We start from the raw sequence: 27,014 nt of genomic DNA, 5'->3' as shown, positions 1-27,014 counted from the left end.
CATATCCGTCAAATTTCAAAGTGAATTATTTTAACCTGAAATAATCAAAAAATCATGCACTTTTTGGAGAAAAATTATTACAACTTTTTTAAATGTTTAAAAAAAATTTGTATATCTGTTTTTAAAAAATGTTTATAGCATCAAAAGTAAGCAAGTTACACTGAAAATAAAGTTAATCTCTTTTTTGGTACAAAGAACTCGGGAAATTCACCCTCTAATTACCATCTTAAATCAAATTAATCATTACCGCTTCACAAGTTACTGTGCTCATGTATTATTTATATGATCTGTAAGTATCATCAGTTCAAAGGGCTTATTAAAAAAATTGGTTTTAAAGTTTTAAATCTGTTTTAATTTTTAATTTTGAAAAAAATTTTTTTTTCCAAAATAACTTAAAATTTATTAGTGTGACCAAAAATCACAAAGAGTAAAAAAATGTAGTTTTTGCTTTTGTGAATATTTTGGATTTTTTGCTTTTTTTTTGGAAGGCAAAAATTGATTGGTTAATACATGGCTGTTCTAAATTTGCATACACTCGTGATTATTGACTAGTTCAAGTCCTTTTAACTACAGCCCCTTAAAAATAAGCACTTTGAACCGATGAAACTTACAGATATAAACGACACATACACGAGTAAAACAACATTGAAGTAAAATGGATTAATTTAATTTTTGATGCTTATTAGGGGGAGACTCTCCTGAGTTTTTTTTGACAAAAAAAGAGACTAGCTTTATTTTCAGCGTAACGTGCTTACTTTTGATGCTATACACTTTTTTAAAAAACAGATATACATATTTTTTTAATCACCTTAAAAAAGTTGTAATGATTTTTCTCCAAAAAGTGCATGAGTTTTTGGTTATTTCACGTTGAAATAATTCACTTTGAAATTTAGATTTAGGTGCCTAGAATTAGACGTTTTATCCATTTCCGAACTTATTTTGAACATATATTTTTTCACCCATTATAAGGGTTAAACCTCGCCCCCGGGACAAAAGCACACAGAGGCCCAATATCATTTTTATTCTTTGACATGTTATCTATATGTGTGCCAAATTTCATGTCAATCCAAGCGATGCTTTAAAATTTAAAGCAAAAACCGTGATTCAATATATTATAAGTTGCTAACCGTTGCTAAGGGCAACCGACAAAATAAATCACATTCGTAACGAAAAATAAATCTCCACTACACTTTAAAAATCATTTTTAATAATTACATGTAATTTTCGGTTAAAATAATTTTTATTTAAAGATAATATAAGTCTTTCTTTAGTCAATGACTGTGAAATAATTGCTTAATTGTTATAAATAAAGTCACTACGATTTAAGAAAAAAAAAACAATTATCTCGGCTTCAGTTGGTCGTAGAACATTTTTATTTTGTTTTGAATCTTTATTTTGTCTTCAGCAACAATAACCTGGAAGTTAGAAACTGATAGGATGTACAGGGGCGGCTTCATATCTAAATGTTTATAATGAAATTTGCCCCCTTATTTTCAAACCCGAAATAAGAGGTTGAAAAATCTTATACGCATTTATTTTGGATTTGTCCCCTTGGAATAAACGAATTATAATATCTAAGCAACAAAATCACCAATCGGGCCCTACAATTTTTTTTAGGTTTGGTTTTCAAAGATCTTCCTTTTAAACCTTAAAAATACATAAAAGTTATTTTTACAATAAATAATGCAATTGCAAAAAACGGCCATTTTGAACCTTTCGCAGGCTGTTTTACAATAACGCATTAACGAAATTAAACTTGCCATAGCTCAAATTGTAGGTTTTTTAATTTACTACAGTTTTCTATTTAAAAGTTTTTCTCTAAAATAAATATCCTAAGCTGCAAAATTAAATATCTTTAAAAATTGCAAATTTAGCAAATGAAAAACTTCGTAAATAAAAAACCGCATAAAATTTTTGGTTACATTTTAGTAGAAGTTATTCCTGCCATCGTCCTTTACAACACCTGGTAGGTTTCAAAAATTCCTGAATTATATCACGTTTTTCACCCACAGCTGTGGTAATTAGTAGCATTTCCATTCTGTTGTTCCTCTATTTAATTTTTTGTTCTATCTCCCTTGTAGAGTTTAGGAGGTAAAGTAGGTTTTTTAACAACGCAACACTGGACACATTTGGGTGGTGCATTTTTTGGTTTATGTTATTCCGCCGTTAAGTGTTTCCCTGCACACCATACACACAGGGCCGCCCAGAGCCAGGCCGGGCCCCGGGGATGAGACCCGGCCGGCCCCCCCCCCAAACCCAGTTGAACGAAAATTCCCAAAAATCTGATAACTCATAAACTGGGATATGTAATAGTGAACACTCATGCTATTGACACAGGAAGGAAGAAAATTAAAACAGTTTTAACAATTAAACTTTGTTTTTAATTATTTACAATAGAACTGTTAGTTACAACATAACTTTTCTTGCTTTCATATCCGCAAAGTTTTGGATCACGTGGTCGAAATCAAGAGTTTTTGCAAGTTTCGACTCTATGCTTAACAGTCCCAAATCAGATAATCGTTGTTGACCCATAGTACATCTTAAACAATTCTTAATTCGGCTCAAAACACTAAATGATCTCTCGGCCTGAGCAACGGATACTGGTAGGCAACAGAATATGCGAAGAGCAATGCACACATTGGGGAAAAGATTTGTCACATTAAGGGACACGAGCTTGTTCAAAAGTTTTGCTGGTTTCAGCGACGTATCTGAGATGTTTGATTTACTAACAGTTTTCAAGTAAATCATTTCATCAACTAGATCCCTGCTTACATCTGAATTGTACTCTTCGGCGAACTTTCTGAGATCGTATTCTCGTCCATTTCGTTATACTTCCATAAAAATGAAAATTTCATTTCGATTTCTCTCAGTGCTGTGAACCTCGTTTTCAGGTTGGCCACCAAAACATCAATTATTGTGTAAAAAACTTCTGTTTTGAAGCGTTCTTCCGGGGATAAATTTAACATTACATCTTCTGTAGCTGTTTCATCGTGAAAAGTCTTCCTCTTTCTCGCACGGGAAGTGGAGAGTTCCGGTTCGATACCATAAGCATTTGCAACATGTTTGCATTCAGACAATATCTTGTCTCAGTTATTTTTTAAGGCACTTAAATCATCAATTGGGCTCTCTATATTACTACTCTCAATATCCAAAGTAGCGTCCATAGTTTGAAGTAGTCGACTTCTGTAGTTGATGGGGACCAACACTTTCACCCAAATTGACGCCATGAGGATGCACTTGAAGGTGTTAAGATATTCTAAAACCCCATTGATTGTGGCTCTCGTTTCAACAGTTACGTTAAGATTCAACAATGATGAAACTGCCTCAATGATTTTGCCTATGTGTGCCGCTATTGGTTTTACACATTCTACTCTAGCACTCCACCTCGTATCAGACAATGAGTGCAGTGAAGATCCTACTATCTCTTTCAGAAGGCCAAGGTCAGCGCTTCTGCGAATCGTGTGGCAGTGGCCGATAGAGCGAGCTTCCGATCAGGGGCTCCCACGCGCAATGTATTCCCGATATATTTTTATTAATTGTAACTTATGCAAAGAAATAATTTCTTGCATATTGCCTTTTCCAAATGCATAATATTCCTTATAATAATTTCATAATTAAAACCGCAAGCAAATTCAATCTGTTGTAAAGTATTTTAATAAAAGGAATTTTTTTAAATTTGCTAACGGCCGGGCCCCCTTGGGCCCCGGGGATTTTGCCCCCCTGCCCCCCCTCTGGTCGGGCCTGCATACACATCTACGTTCCTTTGAGCAATATCTGGACACGATGGACGTATGTCCATAGGAGAACCTTTCACCGTCGACATTTGTTCCTTTGACGTCCCACTCCAATTGTTTGAAAGCATGTTCCAGTACTATAAAGAGTTTGGGAGATAACGTGTCTTCCTGCCCGATTCCTCTTTTGATTTTTTTAGATTTGGTATCTTTGTGTAGTCACACGGTCATGGTTGCATTATTCTGTATGTTCGCCATCAGTTTGGACTACCGATAATCTATACGACTTTCCTCCAACGGTCTCATTATGCTTGGTATGTTTTGTAAAATTAATAGAATAACAATTGACAGTTAATAATTGATAATTAAGGGGTTAGTCTTATTGTACTGACCTATTATTTTTTTTTTCAATTTATTAAGAAATACTGCTTTATCCTGATCTTATTTTAGTTAAAAGTACGCAAACAAATTAATTATTTCTCTGTTACAGATGTTTACGATATTCTACTGGGAAATTCTATCCTCCTTTCGAATACAAAAAATTCTACAATATGTTAACACAACAACAAGGATACACACTAGTCAACCCCAATATGTTGGAGAGACCGCCCAACGCAAGAAGAAAGGTCTATGAGGATGCTGACAAACAATGGAGACATTTAGTTGAAATGAAAAGAAGAAACCAAATTTTAGAAGAAAAGAAGCAAAAAGAGAAAGCTAAACAAGAGGAAGATACAAAGTCAGTAGACTCTATTGATATAGAGGTAAGTATTTTTAACGAATCACATTTATATTCCATTACCCTTCATTTTTATTAAATAGCTATGCACTGTTTTTAAACCAGGAGGAGTAATTCAAATTTACCGTGCCGTAATGCTTGTTTGTAATTGGATCAACCTCAGACAAGTTTACTCCATTGTTATAAAATTTTGACACTATTGATATTTATGAAATTTTAACACTACTGTCGCCGTAATGCTTGTTTCTAATTGGACCAACCTCAGGTCTCCACTGTTATGAAATTTTGACACTCTTGATATTTATGAAATTTTGTCACTACTGGCATTTCAGAGGTTTATTAAGTAATATCAGCGATTTTTTGTATTTTATGCGTTATTCCTTTAATTTATTAGATTTTTAATCTGTCTGACATTTTGTTTCTACTCCTGGTTTAAAAACAAAGCATAGTCATGTTTATTTCTTATTCTATATGTGAATTGATTTTACTATACTAGTTTTAAATATCTAACTGCATTTTTCTTCATAAGCTCCCAACAAATTCAGGCAATTATCATAGCGGTGAACTAGCTTTGAAATACCATTGTCATAAAACTCAGCCACCTAAGACTTCAACCAGGTGTCCAACGCCGTCCCGTAGCTCAGCATCGTCATAAAAGCTCTGCGTTGCAAGCCAGGTCTTCATTGATCGAAACAGGTGGTAGTCGCTAGGTGCAAGATCCGGACTATACGGAGGATGGGGAAACATCTCCTACTTGAATTGAAGAGACAAGTTTATCAATTACAATGTTTGGCCGTCCACTTCGTTCTTCATCGTATACATTGGTTCGGCCATTTTTGAATTTAATGCACCGTTGACACACTCCATCTTCAGTGATCACATTGTTCCCATAAACAGCACAAATTTGGCGATAAATTTCAATTGGTTTGTTGTTTTTAGCCAACAAGAACCCTATTATCGCACCTCTCAACTGCCGGGGTTTTCGATCGCAGCACACATTTCAAACAACTGTTGTAAAATATCGAGAAGAGACAGTGACTTAGCGCTAGCACAGCTGGACAGCTACTGAACCATGCCCTGCGAACTCAATGGAAAAAATTGGTTCCATATATATAGTGAGCTTCCGGAATTAGAGATGGCGACACATAATGTGGATCGCTAATATATGTGGTACAAGGCTAATTGAAAAGAAGAAGAATATTTGACAATTGAATTTTGAGTTGGACAGTTGTGTTTATTTTGTAACAGCGTTGCCACATTCAGCAGATTTCTACTTTTTGGATAGATTTTTGATATATTTTTTTTTTAATTCTAGTAGGCAATATTTTTTAGTAGGTTTTTGGTATACAGTGATGAGCACGCTAATAACAGGCAAAAAAGCTCAAAAGATGGAAAACATAATACATTGCGAAACAAAAAGAGATGAAACTAGTGGAGGTGGAAATTACCCAAGTAGCAATTTGTCGACGCGACAACGTTGTCTACCGCGTGGCAACGTTTTGTTACAACGTTGTTATTGCCTAGAAGACGACCCTATTCTGCACTAATTTGGTGGACGATTTTTGAGTTGTCTTGACGTTGCCTAGGCAACCTCCTATGAAGCAACATCGTTTCGTAAGCGTTGCATAAGACAACTGAAGCGACTATAAAAAGAACCTGCGCGTGCAATGGTTGCTCAAGGAGTCAGACTAGTTATGTTTTTTTACCTATATTTTTAACACCTGTATGGTGAATGCGAAAACCAAAATGGTAACTATTTTGACATCGTATTAGGTATTTAAATTTATATAAATACATAAAGGACTTAAACAAAATTACCTGATCTGAAAATTTATAAACGCATCTCAGATTACCGTCAAATATGGATATTTCACCTTTAAAAAACACACGCGCTACTTTTTTACGACATTTTTGACAAAAAATATGCAAATTTAAAAAAATCAAATTTTAATATAAAAGTTAAAATTTATGTTAAAGATGTTCTGTATAAATTTAATGTATTCATGGTGCTTTTAAAGGTATCAGAAAAAGGTATCATTTTTTATATTCTGTATTTTCATTTTCTTTACATCCCAAAAATCTCAAGTAAAACCAAAATGGCGCATTAAACAATATTACCTTATTACTAAAAAAATACCTTATTACCAACCCTAGACCGATAAGACAACTTAGAAGTCCAATCGCCAACCAAGCCCGGCCGCGCTGACTATCCCAACCATTTTAGAACGCACCCTCTTATTGGGTGACAGAGAGGTCATGTGACCAGTGTCATAAGTGTAGCATTCTCCTTAACAGCGTTGCCACATTTTGGAGATTTCTACTTTTTTGGTAGATTTTTGATATTTTTTAAAATATTCTAGTAGGTAATATTGTTTAGTAGATTTTTGTTATATTTCAACATTTTGTTATGACTAAAATAAAATTTGCTTTTTAATAGTATTTACCTCATTTCTAAATTAATTTTCACACATTTGGTTACAATTTCCCAATCCGAAAATAAAGGCTGTATGACACTATGCATTTTCTTGTATCATTTCTAATATCGTTTCTGATATCGTTTCTTGTATACATTTTCTTGTATCATTTCTTGTACGTACATTTGTGCCCTGTATGACACTATATATGCAAGTTCTTGTATCGAAAATTGTATGAAATTCGGCACGTGATTGGTCGAAATTTTGTTTGTCACCCTGTGTCACGTTATGGTAGTACTGCATCTACAGACACAGCTGATTTTAAATATTTTATAAAATTTATAAACTTTTATATAATTAACATTTTAATGTTAACCAGAATTTTACGTTGACTGAGGTTGATTATTTGTGTTTTTATTTTGTTTTGATATTTGTGCTAAAATATTTGCATTAGAATTATCTTCAGTTTGATCCAAATTAGGAACTATTGTATTTTCGTCTATTAAAAAATTATGCACCATGAAACCTAAATTTATAGTTTGAACTTTACTAGGAGCTAAATATATGGTTATTAGTAGAACAGTAGTCCATACCAAACGGTATATTAAGTATCAATAAAAGATTTATAAATAATACCTACAAAAACACAAATAAATTCATCAATACATTATCCCATTTTCATTTCAGCCGCCATTATGAGTAAGTAATTATGACATTTTAGATGTTTTACCAGCAGGTTTTACGTTTTTGCTCTTTGCGCAGAAATTGGCGCAGTTCTTGTACAATAATCTGTGCCTGACACAAATTCTTGTATCGTTTCTGATATCGTTTCTTGTATCTGTGTATGACACTATGCATTTTTTTGACATATCAGAAACGATATTAGAAATGATACAAGAAAATGTATAGTGTCATACAGCCTTAAGACCGAAAATAAGATTCAGAATAATTAGGTCATTACCGAAAATAAGATTCAGGACGTAGATGATGAATATTACAGGGAAATGAAACTGGATTCTTGTGTAACAAACTTGCAGATTTCAAGTAACAGTGCAAGCAGTATTTCAGGTGTTATTGAAGAGTTCTGGCATTCGGTGAGCCTATTAGAAGTTAACGATGGAAAACTAAAATATCTAAACATATGCAACTTTGCAAAACACAAAATGTTGTGTTCACGTGTTTCTAATGTTAAATGCGAAACAATTGTTTGATCCAGACATGCAGCTGTTAAAATTAGTGGATGACAAAATATTCTAGTTGTTAAATGTACCTATTCATTTTTTTCGAATCATGAGGAAACTATAGTAAGTATTTTTGAAAAATTTAAACGCAGAATGAAAGACTGCATTATTTAGAAAAACCAAAACGTTTTTTTTAATGAGATATTTGGAATTAAAATGACACTACATTTTGTCTTTTTTCACCCCTGTAACTTATTAAAATAAACATTATAGAAGTTTTCAGGGACTTTCGGTCCTCGGTAATAACGTAATCTTTCTTTCTGCGTTTAAATTTTTCAAAATACTTATTAGTTTTCTCAGGATTCGCAAAAAATGAAAACATTTAAAATACATTGAACATTTTAACGGGCGACATTTTGCGCCTATCCCCTTAAGTTAGCTGTTGTTTTTATTATCAAAAATCCCAAATATATCCCAAAAATCCTTAAGTATATTTTAGTTTTTGATTTAGTAGATTTTAGCTAAAAAATGGTAATTACCAGTTGTTGTTTTGGAATAATTAGGTTTCCAATTTTTTGGAATTCCTCTTGGGACAGTTAAGACGGATATGCAGATTACTGTATAAGTATACTGTATTTACATGGCCTAAAAAGAATCTACTGATTTTGTGAAAGCAAAACTACTGAAAGAGTAAAAACTGACCTGGCAACCCCGTCTAGCAGGCAACCTCGTCTAGCAAAGCTGATACAAAGATTGAAAGATTAAGGTTATCAAATCTACTGATAAAACAGTGGACAATGGAATGGAAACCAGCTATTAAAAAAACAAACAAACAGGTTGTTAAATAAATCGAAAATTTCCAGCAAAATAAAACATATAATAATAAGAAAAAAATAAGGTTATAAAGTAAATTCTTTTTCTCCTTCTGAAGTTGCCGCAAAGGTGTCACACGCCTAGAACAACACCTAGGGTCGTGACAGACAACTTCAGAGTCGGCCAGGGCGTAAATTAGTTTAGCATTATAACGTTTTTAAGTCGTTGCGATTGTTGAAAAAACTGAACTGTGATATGTAGTTGTCACAATGGTAATAAATTAGTTGCTCGTGTAACTAAAGGTATTACTTAAAGTTGTAACATCGCAATGTCAGTCGGGATAGGGGACGTTGGCCGAAACAACTTAAAATGCTCTCGGGCAACGTTATATACAGTGCATTTGTTTGTACTGACAACCAATGCATCGAAAAATTGCTACTTGGGTATCGTTATAAACGTATTAATTAACATTACATTACATAGTTTTCCACCTGTAGACGTCTGTGACAGGAGTATTTTATAAAATTCTACTCTCACAGTGACAGTTGTCATACCTCTGATACGTCTAAAGGTGGGAAACTATGTAATGTAATGGTATTTTAGACGTTTATAACGATAATTTCCGCCTCCACTAGTTTCATCTCTTATTGTTTCGCAATGTATTATGTTTTCCATCTTTTGAGCTATTTTGCCGGTTATTAGCGCGCTCATAACTGTATATCAACATTTTCTGTACTATGCATTATGACTAAAATGAAATTAACTCTTTAATAGTATTTACATTTGACATTTTGTTACAATTTCCTAATGTCATTACCGAAAATAAGATTCAGGACGTAGGTATGAATACATAGAGATTAGAGAAATGAAACTGGAGTCTGATACCAAACTTTCTTGTTTCAAGCAGCAGTGCAGTAGTGTTTCGGGTAATATTTATATAACGAAGAGTTTTGACATTCGGTGAGGCTATTAAAATTAAGCTAACGACGGAAAATAAAATATGTATGTAAAATGTAACTTTGCAAAAATAATGTGTTTACCCGTTTCTATTAACGTAAAATGAGAAAGATTTTTTTCCGGTTTTAATCGTATTACAACTGATGATCGCAATAAACTTTTGAATAAATAGTTATTTATGATATAAGTGTTAAAAGTACACGTTTAAGGCACGCATGTGAAAGTTTGCAGAATGAGCGAAGCGAGTTCTGCAAATTCACATGAGTGCCTTAAACATGTACTTTTTAACACGCATATCATACAAAATTTTTTCTACAAACGTAATTACAGGACAATATCTACAAAAACTTTTACTTGAACTTGACGGACATTCCATTTTTATATTTTTTTGACATTACATCAAATTGCCTATACGGTCAATACGAACTGCAGTGCCTTAAAATTTTTAAAGTACTAGTTCCTTGAAGTAGCATTTTTAACGCTCGTATGGAGTGCTAAAAATTGCATTTTTAACACGGTTGTAGAAAAATAGCTATTTGTATAACAAGGGAGGAAAGTGCTACTTTTCCTCCCGAGAATGAAGTTTACTGCCCGACGCGTAGCGGAGGGCAGTAATCATTCAAGGGAGGAAAAGGCACTTTACTCCCATGTTATACATATGGTTTTTCCACCTTCCTCAAATAACAAGTCATTTTTCATTTTTACTTAATTTATTTATGTAACTATCCAACAAAATTTATTAAAACTAAAACTAACAAGTAGGTACAATATAACTGTCAACTGTCAAATTTAAGTCAAATTATGAATGTAAACATTGTTAAATCAAAATAACAATTTACTGTTTTTTGCCATTCTGCAAAATACAGGGTGTTTTATAAATAAACGTTAAAATGTATAGATACTTACGTAATAGAAAATAGATATTGTACAGGGCGTCAATAAGTTATATTTCATAAATGAAATACCATGACGTCACTTTTACTTTTCCTCCCTAGGGAGGAAAAATATTTTCCTCCCTAGGGAGGAAAAGTACAACTTTGCTCCCTACAATCAGGTGCGGAAAAGTATACTTTCGGTAGAGGTAGGTGGAAAAATGTATTTTCATGATTATTTGTCAAAGAATGAGGTTGGGAATTGTACCAAATTTGATCCAGACATGCATATGTTAAAATCAATGGATGACAAAATATTATATAAAAATATTAAATATAAAACTGATAAAAATTAATTATAGTACCTAGGTCATTTTGTTTCCCTGTTAAAATGTAAAAAAAGTTTGTTTTTTTTACATTCACGTTATACTTATTTATTTCCAGTTAAGTTAGCTGCTGTTTTTATTATAAAAAAACCTAAATTATATTCAAATAAGTTAATAAAGTTTCAATTCTTGATTTAGTAGATTTTAGCCAAACATGCAATATATTTCCTAAATAAAATACGGCAACGTTGTCTTGTATTGAATTGAGTGCGTCATTTTGTAATTGTTGTGTTGTGTATGCGTTTTATATCAATTTTATATTTGTGTATTAAGTTTTTGTTTTTATCCCGTACCCAAGTGATTAGTGAAGTGAATGTTTCATATTTTAGTTATTAATAGACATTTTTTCAGTGTATAAATTATTTTTCTTCCCTCAACTGTACCTAGTTGTTTTCAGGTAATGTTAATAATTCCTAAGGTAGAAAGACAATTATTTTACATTATATGTTATGAAAACAATGAATTCATGTCAAAATTTATATAAATAATAATTATTACTGTCATTTGTTGGTTTCATTATTGTTCTTGCATACATACGTATCATTTTTTAAATATAATCGCTGCTCATGCTAAATTCTATGCTTGTGCATGTTATTAATTTTTTGTTTTTGCAATAATTATTTTTATTTTTATGGTTTCTGTAAAAAAAAATATTTTATTGCAAAAACTAAAAATTAATAACTTGCACATTATAGAATTTGGTATGCCTAGCGAAGCTTTCAAAACGGTACAGATATCTTCCAAAACGTTACAGAGATCTTCCAAATCGTTACAGAAATCTTCCAATTTAAAACGCTTAGTTGGCTTCCAAAAATATCGATGGTGTTGGAATACGGGACCAGTTCTGCCTATAGAGTTCCCTTTCTACCCCACCCACTCTTCTACTCTTCTATGTACTGAACGGAGCAACGCCACGATGCTAGAATGGTCGCGCTAGCTCCACCCCTAGCGGCTACAGATCAAAACGTAACGAAATTTCTGGATAGCCATGCTAAACATACGAATTTCATGTAAAAATTCGCTCTTTTAGTTTTTTCATTATTTGTAGTCAGGACCCTAAAACCGACTTTCCCAGTTTATCACGTCACACTTTTCGACTTTGAAGGATATAAAACATAAATTTAGATATATCTCTAATACAGGGTGTTTCATTAGTAATTGTCCATATAGTTATTCGACTATATATTATTGTAAGGCAACTGATGGAAAAATACAGGAATAAAGAGACCAACGCTCATATGTCATTGATCTTGAGAAAGCATATGATAGAGTTCCTCGAGAGATTCTGTGGTGGGCACTCAATAAGAAAGGAGTCCCTGACGAATATGTAAAGATTGTGAGATATATGTATGAGGGAGTAACGACTAGTGTTACGACAGGTGTGGGAGAGACTGATAAATTTCAGGTGAAAGTAGGATTGCACCAAGGCTCGGTGCTTAGTCCTTATTTATTCTCATTAGTTTTGGACCAGATAACAGCGAAACTACAGGGTAGCATTCCATTGTGCCTAATGTATGCTGATGATGTAGTGTTAATAGGAAATAGTGAAAGAGACTTAGAACAAAAACTGGAACAGTGGAGACAAGCTCTGGAGGAAAAAGGTTTAAAACTTAGTAGGACAAAAACAGAGTAGGTATTTGGAATGTTCATTTAAAGATGGTGTTACTACAAATAAAATGGTATCTTTGGATGGTGAAATAATTGTGAAAAGCGATAGTTTTAAGTACCTAGGATCGGTATTACAGAGTAATGGAGAAATAGATGAAGATCGATATGCATGCAGTAGAATTAGGGCTGGATGGATGAAGTGGAAAGAAGCGAGTGGTGTGTTGTGTGACAGAAAAATTCCAATGAAGCTGAAGGGAAAATTCTATAAAACAGCCATAAGACCGGCTATGATGTACGAAACTGAATGTAGGGCAGTGAAAAAGAAAGAGGAACAATGAATGCATGTGGCGGAAATGAGAATTCTTAGATGGATGAGTGGAGTGACAAAGAAGGATAAAATTAGAAATGAGAATATTAGGGGAAGTCTAGTTGTGGCACCAATTGATGCCATAATGAGAGAGCATGGGTTAAGATGGTTTGGTCATGTTCAACGTCGAGACGTTTATCACCCAATACGAAGAATATCTGAAGTGCAGATTCCTGGAAGGAGTAGGAGAGGAAGACCAAAGAAGATTAACATTGATATGGCCCAAGATAGAATTGTGTGGAGAAATACAATTAGGGAAGCCGACCCCGCAAAAGGATAAGGCAAAGAGAATGATGATGAGTAACTGAAGAAACCTTAGCACAAAATATGAAGATTTAATCTAAAACACTTAAATACTCCTTACCGAGATACAGAGTGTTTTATTACAAATATCCTAAAATGATTTTAGCCCATTGTTTTAACACCTTCCAATATTTTGTTGTTTAAACTTGACAAACGGTTTAGACATGTTAGAATACTTTATCTAGTGTTAAAAGATAGTTTTCCGCTGTTACCAGAGGCGTGCTGTAGGGATATATACTTAATTTTCCCCCTCACAATCTACGCCATTGTCGTAATAATCATTTCAGCATGTTTTTTGATTCTTTGTTACTTTTTACGTAAATATTATCCTTTTGTCTCAATGCGATAGAGTGAGTAGTTTTTTCAAGTTATTTGCATTTAAAGGTAAAGGATTCAATAAGATTATGTGTATTTTAAACATATAATCTGATTTAATGTTTAAAATACAGAATCATATTTAATCCTTTACCTTTAAACGAAAATAACTTCAAAACTACTCACTCTATCGCATTGTGACAAGAGGATAATATTTACGTAAAAAGTAACAGAGAATAAAAAAACATGCTGAGATGATTATTACTACAGTGGCGCAGATTGTGAGGGGAAAGGGGGGAAAATTAAGTATATATCCCTACAGCACGCCTCTGGTAACAGCGGAAAACTATCTTTTAACACTAGCTAAAGTATTCTAACATGTGTAAACCGTTTGTCAAGTTTGAACAAAAAATATTGGAAGGTGTTAAAACAACAGGCAAAAATCATTTTAGGATATTTGTAATAAAACACTGTATCTCGGTCAGGAGGAATATTTTATTTAAGTGTTTTAGGTTAAATCTTCATATTTTGTGCTAAGGTTTCTCCAGTTACTATATGGACAATTACTAATGAAATACCCTGTATATTAATAAAAATACATTATAAAAAAATATTTTTGTATAATGGGTTTAATATTTTATTTAATGTTTTCTGTTTTAGTGGACATGTGACAAACCATTCGATATATTTAAAACCAAGGCAATATTAACTCAATTTATAACAATATATATCGACATAGCCAAAGATAGTTATAAATTTGGACTACAGCTACAGCCTTTATTTTATCTAAAACAAGCTTTCTACTTGACACGAATGCTAGAAAGTACGTCGTCTGCTTTTACTGAAGAAGCCCGTGAATTTAAATTTGAAATTGAAGTAGCAGAAAATACATACAAGCGGTCATTGGTGAAGTCGATGAATGACGTGCCTCCTGCTACTCCACTCAGAAACTCCATACAATTCGACTACCAGTTATCACAACAACTGAAAAGTAATGTGAACTTAAATCTAACCAATCTTTATAATTCCTATAATTCTGCAGCTGCTCAAGTCGGACCTAGTGCTTCTTTCAACAAGCGATCATCGGTTGTAAAACTAAAAAAGAAACCTAGTGATACACACGCCATGGCACAAAGAATGAGTACCGGTGCTTCTGGTGTACCAAGGAAAAGTGTGATGTTCGTCGAACCGGAAAGAACTGAAATTGGTGCTTAAATGGTGATAATAATGATAATGTATTTATTTAATGTTTATTAAAATTATACTATATACTAATTATCTTTTTCCGTATTGTCTATAGTTTTGTCGCATGCTTTAAAGGGTATGCATCCTGCAATATGACCATACAGGGTGATTGATTAGTAGGGTAAAGCTCAATAGCTCCGCTATAGTAATAGATAGCAATAAAAGGTAATAACAAAAATTTTAGCAACCTTTGAGCTTCCCATTACAAAATTAGTTAGAATGTTACAGGGTGTTCGATAACACAGTGGCAGACCAAACTTATGTTTTTTTTTAATGGAACACTCTATATTTTATTTTAAATTCAAAATCCTGTTAACTTCTCCATCCCAAAAATATAAAGGTTTGTTATGTTATACAGGGTATTTACAAAGTTATAACCAATTTTATATGAAAATCGTAACAAGTTCAACTCCCTGTATAAATAAAAATAAGCAAAACAACAATGGTTTATTAATGCCATATTTTTTAACCTATTGTCAAAATTTTCAAGAATGGTCGATATTGCTAATTTTCTTTATATCAAATACAGGGTGAGTCAAAACGCAAGTACATTATTTTCTCAGTAATTTTAAATGGAACACCCTGTATTTTATATCACTATTCAAAAGTACCATTACCGTACTTTAATTTTTAGATAACATTCCCTATGTCTAAATTTATTTATTTTTTTTTTTTATTAGAAAAAGAAGTCGCATCCACCAAAAGGTTATTAGCGACGGAACAAAATATAAATAACAAAAGTAAACAACTACAGGTTGTACAGAATGTTTATGGATTTTAGATAATTAACTATATTGTCGCAGGAATAGTTTTGACCTAGAGCCTGTGGTAGAGCGTTTGGGATCTTGTAGCGCTGTCTTTCTTGGTCATATTTACTACAAACTATTAAAAAGTGTTCGACTGTTAATCGGACGTTACACTGATCGCATATAGGTGGATTACTCTTTGTGAAAAGGTAAGAGTGCGTTAACCTGGTATGTCCTAGACGTAAACGCGCAAGCGCAATTTGTTCTGGTCTATTGCGCGACGATGGAAACCACTGAGACACATTATTTTTTATTTTATTTAACTTAGAATTAGATTGAGACCACTCATTTCGCCACAAACACAACACTTTATTTTTAAAATATGCTTTTAAGTCACTGGAAACACACTTGTCTATCGGCTCGAAAAAATCACTTAAAATTGCCTCTCGTGCAGTCCTGTCAGCTTCTTCATTTCCTGTTATTCCGACGTGTGAGGGAACCCATACAAATTGAACGCTTCTTCCATGTTCATGAGCTTGGGAAAGCTGGTATTTTAGCAACTTTTTAAAAGGATGTTTCGGATTGTGGAAACAAGTGAAATGTTTTGAATTGTACAACTGATTGGTCTTTAAGTTTGTCTCCTGTAGACAAATAATATCTGGAGAATATTTAGATAAAAGAAGCTGTAGCATAGGGAGACGATGGAAAAATCCATCAATGTTCCATTGAAGTATCGAGTTGAATGTTGTTAACAGATTCGGAGTTAGATGATACTGAGCAATTATCTACAGAAGAGTCACTGTCTAAGTCAGAAATCTCTTTCCCTAAATAGTTAAGAAGTTTCTTTTGAAGTTTTGTAAACTTAGTTTTTGTAGATCTATCATTTGCATATTGATAGCTGCTTTGTAAAAGATAGAGTAAACCAGGCATATCAGTTGTAAATTCTTTAACGACGCTAATAGTGTCGGGGGAGCCTTGGACATTATCAATCAGTAAGGACAATTGGTGGCAATTTAAAACGAATGGTGGGGTATGATTATCAATAAAATTTTCAAGAGTTTCCCGTGTAGATGGGACTTTAGATGAGCGCGGTTTTTTTGGTTTAGAAGATTTGGGTTTTGCAAACAGATTTTGTGATGAAATTGCTGAGTCTGAAGGAGGAGTATGGATCTCACCAATACTGCGTTTTATGGAAGAACTTGCGTTTTCGCAAGTGCTATTAGAGTTTTCACTTAGCTGTTGTGGCTTTATTACCTTTGGAAGTACTGGAGCAGACTCATTGGTAATGACAGAAGTCGAGCTTGAAGTTTTGATTGTAAGATTGGTTGAAATGGTTGTTTCGGAAAATTGTGGTGATGTATCAGTTTTATTGGAGTTTTCTGCAGTTGTATCTAATGGAAGAGGTGCTGATAGATTGGAGGATATTGCTTTAGGAGTTTGTGAAAACGGTATTGCCGCTGAATGTGGATGACTGAAAGTGTTGCTATGAGTAGGAGTATTAGTAATTTCTTGGTCATGGAGATTTGTAGGTGTAGGTGATATGCTCGGATTTGATAATGCATAACTTGATGACTGCTGAGTGTTTGGTAACTTGTGTAATATACTTGTTGGATCTGTTTGATTTGGTACTTCATTGTTTGAATCAATATGAGTTGATTCCGTTACTGAACTGTTATTGCATTGGGATGATATGTGTCCTGTATTTTTGCAAATAAAGCAGGTGAGTGTACCTTGTGACAAAATATGCGGTAAGGTGTTTGGTCGAAATTTATTAGAATAGAATCTGGAATTGGTGATGTTATAGGGCTTACATAAACTTGCCTCCGAAAGCTCAATATGTGACTATATTCGGGAAGAGTTGAGCTAATTTTCAGAAATGTTATTGGGGAAATAAGCTTTAAACCAATATTCTGTAATTCTTCAACTAATACTTGATGAGGAATTGACGGGCAGACACCAGACAAGACTAGTCTTTCTGCTAGAGAGACAAGTCTCCGTGCTGTTACAATTTCGCCGAGTACTTCTATAGAGCCATGTTGTTGCATGAAATTATCTACTACGGTTTTGTTTGCCAAATACATGCAGATTCTATTATGAGATAATCTAGATGAAAAAATAATATTTTTTGGGTTGATTATTGTGCCCAACGGAATTAAATAATCCTGCAGTTTAGCATTATCGATACAACTAAATACAATTGCTTGGGTCTTACTCGGAAAAGAGTTTGAAGCGGCTGATGCATAACTGTTTGTGATATTCGAACGTTGATTTACTGGACTGGTTAGATCGGAAGGTGTGTTTACATTGTGTGAAGTCATTTTAGCTGCGGTGGCGAAAGCTTCAGTCCGGCTCTGGTAAGTGACAAACCAACCGCATGCTAGCTAACCTCACAAAATGATTGAACGATGGTGTATATTTATTATTTGACGTTTTCTTTTCACAATAATAAAGTAATAATTACGTATAGATGACTTACGTAGTAGTATCTAGTAGATAAACACTTTAATTTTAAAAAACTATTTAATAATACCACTTGTTTTTAGTAAAAACTAGGAGTACAATATCGGTACAGCTTCACCATACCTTGCCAGGGCCGGTCTCTCCTCTAAATTTATTAGTTTTCGAGATATTTTAAGTTTTCAATGGACCAGTAGCGTGGCCACCCAAATCACCAGAATTTAATAAACTGGACTGATTTTTTTGGGGTTACGTTAATAATGAAGTTTATAAAATACCTCCAACATCAAGGGATGAGATGAAAAATAGAATACAAAGTGTATTTCGATGTGTTAATTTACAAATGCTCCGTAGAGTAAGTAGCTCATTCAATGATCGTTTTTAGGCGTACATAAATGTGTTAGGAGATAATTTTGAACACCTTATGTAATTATATATTAAAAATATTTTATTAAAAGTAGCTTCTAATTTTTTCAAACTTGTTTTTTTGCAAAATGTATTACTGATAAATTATGTTTCGTTCTTTATTTGTTACATTGTTACATTTACATAAAAAAGTAGTGTTTAATTGTCTTCACAAAATATTGTATTTTGTGTTTGTGTGTTTTTTTGTAAAATTTGTTACCAATTTTCTTTGTTTATTTGTTGCATTTACATAAAAAGATATTTTTTAATTGTTTCAAAAATGTTGCATGTAGTGGTTGTGTTTTTGTTTGTAAAATGTATTACTAATAAATTATTTTTATTTCTTTATTTGCTACAGTGTTACATTGATTACCTGATTGATAATCGGTAATCTTCAATTGCCAATTTAGTCATGGCTTACTTAAAATTTAGAAAAATTTAAACACCTAAAATAATTTGCTCTGAAAAATGAAAATATCTCGAAAAGTAATAAATTTGGGCATAGGGAATGTTATATAAAAATTAAAGTACGTTAATGTTACTTTTCAATAATGATATAAAATACAGGGTGTTCCATTTAACATTACTGAGAAAATAATGTACTTGCGTTTTGACTCACCCTGTATTTGTAATAATTCTTAAAAATTTTGACAATAAATAAAAAAATATGGCATTAATAAAACATTGCTGTTGTGCTTATTTTTATTTATACAAAGAGTTGGACTTGTTACGATTTTCATAAAAAATTGGTTATAACTTTGTAAATACCCCGTATAACATTACAAACCTATATATTTTTGTGATGGAGAAGTTAACAGGATTTTTAATTTAAAATAAAATATAGGGTGTTCTATTTAAAAAAAAAACATAAGTTAGGTCTGCCACTGTGTCATCGAACACCCTGTAACATTCTAACTAATTTTGTAATGTGAAGCTCAAAGGTAGCTAAAATTTTTGTTATTAACTTTAGTAATAGTCTAGTAAATTAATATGACTAAATAAATATGTACAGTTGAGTCCGCGAGTCTTTACCCGTGCGTCATTAATACCTGGCGAGATAAAACACATATAGTATTTTTACTACAAAAACGTTATTACGTAGGTCAAAATTTTTGACGTAAGAGAACTGTCAAAACATTAGAATGTGACTTTTCATTATTGCTATGTTTATTATAAACACGGCAATATGAAAAGTCACATTCTAATGTTTTGACAGTTCTCTTACGTCAAAAATTTTGACCTACGTAATAACGTTTTTGTAGTAAAAATACTATACTTTTTATCTAGCATGATTCTCTTCCACGCATGGAACTCATGACAAACCAGCTGCCGTTTGTTATTAAGTAAAAACACGTGTTATTTTTATGAACCATCTAGACTCAGTGCATTGAAAAGAGATAGGAACAAAAAAGACGATTCGGTATGTTTTCATATTTTAAGCACAATTTGTTTGACGTTTCTGCTTTGTTTACTTTTGTGGCTGTCAGTCAGTTGCATTTTTTGCGGTTGTTGTCGAATTTTTGAGTTTTGAAGTTTCTTTATATTACACAAACAGTTGTTTTCACAACTAATTTTATATTGGGCTTTGAAATTTTAAGGTAAGTAAATTTATTTTGGCAAATAATATTTAAAACATACAAAGCTAATAACGTCATTCACACAGTAAAGAAAATGACTGTGTTTAGGTTTTCGTCAAAGTGAATAAAATAACAAAAAGAAAATATGTTATTGAATTTTTTTTATGAAATGTTTATTTATTTATTAATCAATAATAATAAAAGAATTCATTAAGCTACTTCAAATGTAGCTGTAATTCTGCACAAAAATTGTGAAGCAAAACTTACATTTGACATTCTATATATTTGATAACGTCAAATTTTATAGTAAAACCCGTAATCGGTACAGTAACCACTTTCTGTCACTTGTTGTTGCGTGAAATAGATTTACGACTTATTTCGTATGCTTTAAATGATGACGCACGGGTAAAGACTCGCGGACTCAACTGTAGTAGGTGTTGCAAAATTAAAACAATAACTCTTGTGATTTATGAGCCTTATTCACTTTGTGAAGATTTTTTTGTTGGCACTGTATACCTACCTCCTACCTGTGTGACTAAACTATACCATAATCTTAATTCTACAAACTAATACTTTGTCATATCATTTATTATTTTAATTGGGAGTAAGCTATAAAATAGGTTTACTCACAACTAAAATAGTAAACAGAGATATATGACAAAGGATTATTTGTAAAATTCAAATAGGTAATAATAATTCTTCTTCTTCTAACGCGATGGTAGACCGCACACTACAGTAGCACCGCTAATTGTTACCCATATCTCACCACCTAGAGGCTACTTTTTTCGGTATACCTACGTATAATATACACATATTTATTTATACTTTCCTACGCAATGTAATAATATTGGTATTTCGTCTTTATTTCGTAAGTACTAAGGCATTGAATTAAATTTTTAGACAGCAAGAAGAAACAAACAATCCTTTATTTTAAATAATTAACAAGATAAAATATACAGTTTGTTAAATTCGTGTGAAATATATTTCCCTCTTGGTAACAATATAGTCTGACTGTTTTTCTCAAATTTCTTTTGAGGATGATGTTATATTTTAATTTAAGTCCCTATTACTTCTTGCCCTAAGTAAGTATAATATATTATTCTAGGAAATGTAATAAAAAAAATGAGAATACCAACAAACAAATTTTGTCATTATTGAGTAATATTGTGTTGGATAAACCTACTGCTAATAAATTAACTCAGGTTGCAAGAAGTGAACTTTATTGTTATATCCAAAACTAATAAAAATCATATTTTTATTCTATGCAGCTTTGGAATTCCGACAACTCTAATTAACAAATAAATGCGTTAGTCAATTTCCTGGAAATTAAAATAGTGCTAATATTATTTGCAATAGAATGTAGATTATCAGTCACAAGTCGTTTTAAAAATATATACAATTAAAATTATCTTAAAAGATAAAAATACATGAATCCTTTTCATAATACAGTTACCTACTTATAATACAGCATTTATTTTCGAATATCTTTACAACAGCAAAAATAACATCAATTAAATTTGGTCATCAATAATTTTGTATACTTATTTGATCAATATCTATTATAAGGTGGTTTTTTGTAAGTAGTAAATCAGTTTTGAAAATTTTAAGAAATATGTCGTGTACTGTAAAGTACCGACGAATCTACTGTTTCATGAAAAGTGTTTAAAATATTAAAATGAACAGTATCACAAGAATAATTTTAGGCGAAGCAATAAAGTACTAAAATCGGCCCTACCTCCGAAAAAAAAATACGACAAGACGGATCTTAGTAATTCTTTTTGCATTCGATTCATGAATGCGTCAGAAAACTTTGTGACCCCTAGCCATGAGATAATGTTGAAAAACTGCGTACAAAACATGCATTCCTAAAGGGCATCTCAAACAGACAATAGAAAAAATTCAGAACTCGTCAATTATCGGCGGAAATGAGTTCAATTTTGTTACTCGGGGTTTTTGGGGTAGCTGAGAAAGAATATGACTTAGTAAGTGATGTCCGGAGTACCTGGTGCCCAGGGTACCTACTGCTTACCTCGTGTTGTGGAATTTGCGGCAAATTCATTAAACCATTAGTCAAAAATCATTACTCGGGGTGTCTTTGGGGTCGCTGACGACGAATATGAAATTTGAAGTGATCTCCGGAGTACCTGGTACCCAGGGTACCTACTGTTTATCTCGTCTTCTGGAGTTTTTGGCATATTCATTAAATAATTAGTCAAAAATCATTAGTCACGACATAAACAGTAGGTACCCTGGACACCAGGTACCCCGGAGACCACTTCCGATGTCATATTCGTCTTCAGAGACCCCAAAACCCCTCGAGTAATGCTTTTTGACTAATTTTTTAATGAATTTATCTAAACTCCAGAAGACGACGTAGGCACCCTGGGCACCAGGTACTCCGGAGATCACTTCCGATATCATCTTCGTCGTCAGAGACGCCAAAAACCTCCCAAGTAATGAATTTTGACTAATTTTTAATGAAATTTCCGAAAACTCCAGAAGACGAGGTAAACAGTAGGTACCTTGGGTACCAGGTACTCCGAAAATCACTTTCGATGTCATATTCGTCGTCAGCGACCCCAAAAACTCCCCAAGTAATGATTTTTGACTAATTTTTTAATTAATGTGACGAGAAAACTCCACAGGCCGAGGTAAACAGTAGGTACCCTGGGTACTACCAGGGTACTCCGGAGATCACTTCCGATATTATATTCATCATTAGCGACCCCAAAAACCCCTCGAGTAATGATTTTTGACTAATTTTTTAATGAATTTGCCGAAAACTCCACAAGACGAGGTAAACAATAGGTACCCTGGGCACCAGAGATCACTTACGACATCAAATTCCTTTTCAGCGATCCCAAAAACCCCCGAGCAACAAAATAAACGAGAGAGAGAGAGAGAGAGAGAGAGAGAGAGAGAGAGAGAGAGAGAGAGAGAGAGAGAGAGAATTGGGATGAGCCAAATCACCTAAAATCAATCTCATGAGTTGGCGATGACAAGAATATTTTCATTTTACCTGCTTATAGTGGGAACCTAAACCTAACTGTCGGACTATAAACAGAGGATGATAAATTATAGGAACAAAATTAAAAACCTACTGGATATGTACACTTTCCAGAAAATGAAAGGCAGAAGTATTACCACCGGTACTGTAGGGCCTTCCCAAAATTGAGAAGGAGATGTTCCTGTAAGCTTCAATATTAACGCCTAACGCCTACTATATAGAATACAGCAAAATATCAATCAATGTTACTAAAACCATTCATTTGCCAATCTGATAATTATGTCACTTATGTCAGAATATCGAAAAATCAGAATATCGCGCTAAAAAGAGATGATATGGTAGTTAGTTTATGGGTCGTTTTCACTGTTTACTATCGTGAGATATTAGGTCAATAATTCTCTGAAAATGTTATGATGAAAAGTTATGACTTTTCCATCTGATGACAATGAAAAATCCTTTGAGCAAGGTTGTGGCAAAATTTTTTAGGAAGAAAACTAGAGCTGTAACCAGAATGATCCTAAGGGGGGGTTACATCTACTTGAAGGTCTCTGGGGGTTATGGAATAATAATGGTGTTAAGCCTATAGCACTCAAAGTACATCCAAAAGGGGGGTGTTATAACCCCCAAAACCACCCCCCCGGTTACGCTTATGAAAAAACTGAGAAGCCATCTAACTGGCATATAAACCATTGTGTACACAGTGTTTTTAAAAATTTCCCAGGTCGAATTGGCGAAATCTAAGCAAACCGTGTCTATCTTCAAACCAACGAAGACGGTACAAGAAAGTCTAAGATTGGCCAAGGCTTCTAAATAATTGTTGTCTAACGGAATTTACCATGTCTGTTCCCCTATAGTTCTCGTTACATGTACATAAGAACAACACAAAACATAGTGTGAATACTCTATGTATTTCTTGATTCGTTTGAATGAACACAAGAGGAAAGGCAGTCTTGGTAAGTGTGAAAAGTCGACGGTTGTAGAACATCTTGGTTGCTATTAACATTAATAATAGTTGCGATTAACAATTATTTTAAATAGGTAATAGAGTATGCATCTAAACAGAATATGTCTCAGATCGTGCCTAAACAGTGCTAACTATAAAATCCTCTTCCCAGATGCATCGAAAATTTCAATACTGATTCGTATCAGTTGACAGATCTCAAGGCATACTCCACTCTAAATGACGAAAATACTTGAGAAATGTCACTTCTAAAGAATTACCATTATATAATTACTAGTATGTGGCTTCAAACAAGGCTTAACTTACAACTACAACTAATGGTATATAACTTGAGAGCCTCTGTTAATGATAGTCAATATTTCTTAATATTATATTGTTAGTAGTCTTAGTCTTACCCACTTGTTTGGTTGTTGCGAGCTCTTACAAGTAGGGGAGGCTCTTAGGGGAGAGTCGGCTAATGATGCGCGTCGGATAATTGTGCGCATCAATGTTTCTAATCCCCTATTTAATAAAATTGCAAAAACTTTATTGTAGGGCCATCTATTAGCAACTACCAGATGTATCTTACAAAAACGAACGTTGGTAGATACTTTACCGGTTGGCAGTTATCATTTACATGTTTTTGCGTGGTATGATATTATTTTTATGTCTGAGAAAATAAGCGATTATTTTTTTCTTGACAGAAATACAGTTTAAAAAGTACACATACATTTTATTTATTTGCCATTTTAGACCCTGGTGTAGTTACTTTTGCTCGATTCTTTTTTGTTTTTCTCCAATTTTGTGTTATGTAGTGAAGTGTAAGATCGTCTAAAGGTGCGCATTGCGCACCATTAGCCGGCAAGGTAAATAAAGGCATCTCTTTACGATTTGTGACTGCGTCATATATGTATGTACACGAGATGATAGTCCAGAAGGATACATTTGGGACTTCTGCGATGCTTAGATCTTTTAACATATCTGTAACTTGGTTCTGATATTTTCTGTATATTTGTTTGTCCCTTTAATATTTATGTTCAATAAACTACATATTCGAAGGTTATTTTTAAGTTCTATTATTGTGCAAAGTTATCCGACATATGCGCACCATTAGCCGTATAGGCCGGGTAATTGTGCGCGTTACACTAATGGAAATTTCGCCTCTCACTGTTCTACTGTTCAACCATTCATTTAATGCGGTCCCTATCAATATACCTATGCCTTTGAAGTATATCTTCAAAAAAGTTGGAAATTGAAATGTTTCAAGTTTGAGAAATATTCTGAATTAACCTTAGGTGCGCACCAATAGCCGACTCTCCCTTATACTTTACACACATCGCTCTTTTTGTGCGTATGTTTTGTATAATTTTTGGTCTCCCATCTTCATGGAAGAAGCAATGTTAGGTATACGGCTGTCAGAAAAAAAAGGAACGACTGGGTCAGATCAAAAAACAAATCTCGAAGGTGTGACAGCAAAAATTGTCAAACTGAAATTGAGCTTGGAGACCACACTGATAGACAAAAATACCAACGTTGGAATGCCACAATACAACACTGGAGACCTTCCAAAGATAAACGACCAACAAGACGACCACATGAGATGGGTAGATGATATAAAAAGAATAGACGGAACAAATTGGAAGTATGTAGCTCAGGAAGGGGTTGATTGAAGGAGTTTGAAGAGGCCTATGTCCAAAAATGAACGATAGAAGGCTAAGACGAAGAAGAATATCTCTCTCTTCAGTCCTGCCCCTCCAGAGGGAGTGTGATGGTCATCGCGGTGTCGTGTATTATTCGTCTCTAAAGATCTCTGTCTCTGGTCATTTATTTTATTTCTTGGTTCGTTTTTTTTTTCTAAGTGCTTTCGCAGTACTCTTCATTATCTCTCTCTTCTTTGGTCATTGTTTAACTAGAGGTCTTATTGTCATTTCGTATATTCGAATTTTTGTTGTTCTAGATGTATTGCTGGCTTTTGGTAATATGAAAATACTCTCTTAGCACTTTGTTACAGGTGTTGTCATTATAGGTATAGATCTCACAAATACCTTAACCTATTTGTTTTCCAATATTTAAACATTTTTTTATATTTCCTTACGAAAATATCGAGAAAATAATAATAGTAAGGCAGTGCACTTTAACAAGCAAAGGGTTAGAGATGATTCTAAGAAATTAACAAAACAATTCTCTTACTTAGCGCAAAATTATTGATGATTTTTATTTAACTTGACATGTATTATCTCCTTAAAATCAGTTCCCTTATTGGCACAACTCAAACTACAAATCACAAAACTGGTCTTCCGAAGAAAACTTTCAGAATTAAAACAATGTTTATTTGCCCGACAATTTGTCCGTTTATATCACTATTTTATTGTTTTATTTCATCTTTCGTCATTGTTCATACTGTCTTTGATCCATTTCACGTTTGAGGATATTTTATCGTATAGTCTAGGACGTTCTGAACCATTTTTGGCACAAGCTATTCTCCAATTAGTGATTCCTGTTAAAAACCATCTCTCATCTTTTTTGTACTGGCATATCATGGGGCTTCCAGCAAATTCTTCCTCCTAAAAATTAAATTATTTAATATACATGTGGTATGGTAAAATGAAAGGAATAAATTCGCTATTTCGTAAACCGGTGACTTTAAGGAAAAATCCCAAAACCGGTCGATTTTTATTTTTAAATTATGATATTTTGGCATATATGTCATACTACTGATGTCATCCATCTGGGCGTGATGACGTAATCGATGATTTTTTAAAACAAGGATAGGGGTCGTGTGCTAGCTGATTTGAAAGGTTATTCAAATATTAACATTTACCTTATTAATTATACAGCGTGTCATTAAGTATTTTTAAATAATTTGCCAAAAAAAAAGAAGAATGTATGTAATTTCTTTAATTCAAAACACATTTTACTGCTGTCAGAAATCAGAAAAAAAAATGTTTATT

The 27,014-nt window shown here is 33.2% G+C and overlaps 2 protein-coding genes across 4 annotated transcripts in view; one reads left to right on the top strand and one right to left on the bottom strand.

Moving 5' to 3' along the window:
- LOC126888066 (uncharacterized) overlaps positions 1–14,961 on the top strand; it is a 131,547-nt gene extending 116,586 nt beyond the window's left edge. The window contains exons 7-8 of the mRNA XM_050656084.1: positions 4,222–4,495; positions 14,347–14,961. Of these exons, the coding sequence (XP_050512041.1) occupies positions 4,222–4,495; positions 14,347–14,901 (829 nt within the window). The 3' untranslated portion in view covers positions 14,902–14,961. The remainder of the gene's footprint in view (positions 1–4,221; positions 4,496–14,346) is intronic.
- Positions 14,962–21,024: 6,063 nt separating this feature from the next.
- Positions 21,025–27,014, bottom strand: part of LOC126888063 (atrial natriuretic peptide-converting enzyme) — a 331,414-nt gene continuing 325,424 nt past the window's right edge. For all 3 annotated transcript variants that reach the window (XM_050656080.1, XM_050656081.1, XM_050656082.1), the window contains one exon: positions 21,025–26,627. In XM_050656080.1, coding sequence (XP_050512037.1) covers positions 26,442–26,627 — 186 coding nt within the window. In that variant the 3' untranslated portion in view covers positions 21,025–26,441. The remainder of the gene's footprint in view (positions 26,628–27,014) is intronic.

This window comes from Diabrotica virgifera, chromosome 7 (assembly GCF_917563875.1).
Source record: "Diabrotica virgifera virgifera chromosome 7, PGI_DIABVI_V3a".
Lineage (NCBI taxonomy): Eukaryota > Metazoa > Arthropoda > Insecta > Coleoptera > Chrysomelidae > Diabrotica > Diabrotica virgifera.
The sequence above is the reverse complement of the archived record's forward strand: the minus strand, read 5'-3'. Positions and strand labels throughout refer to the sequence as shown.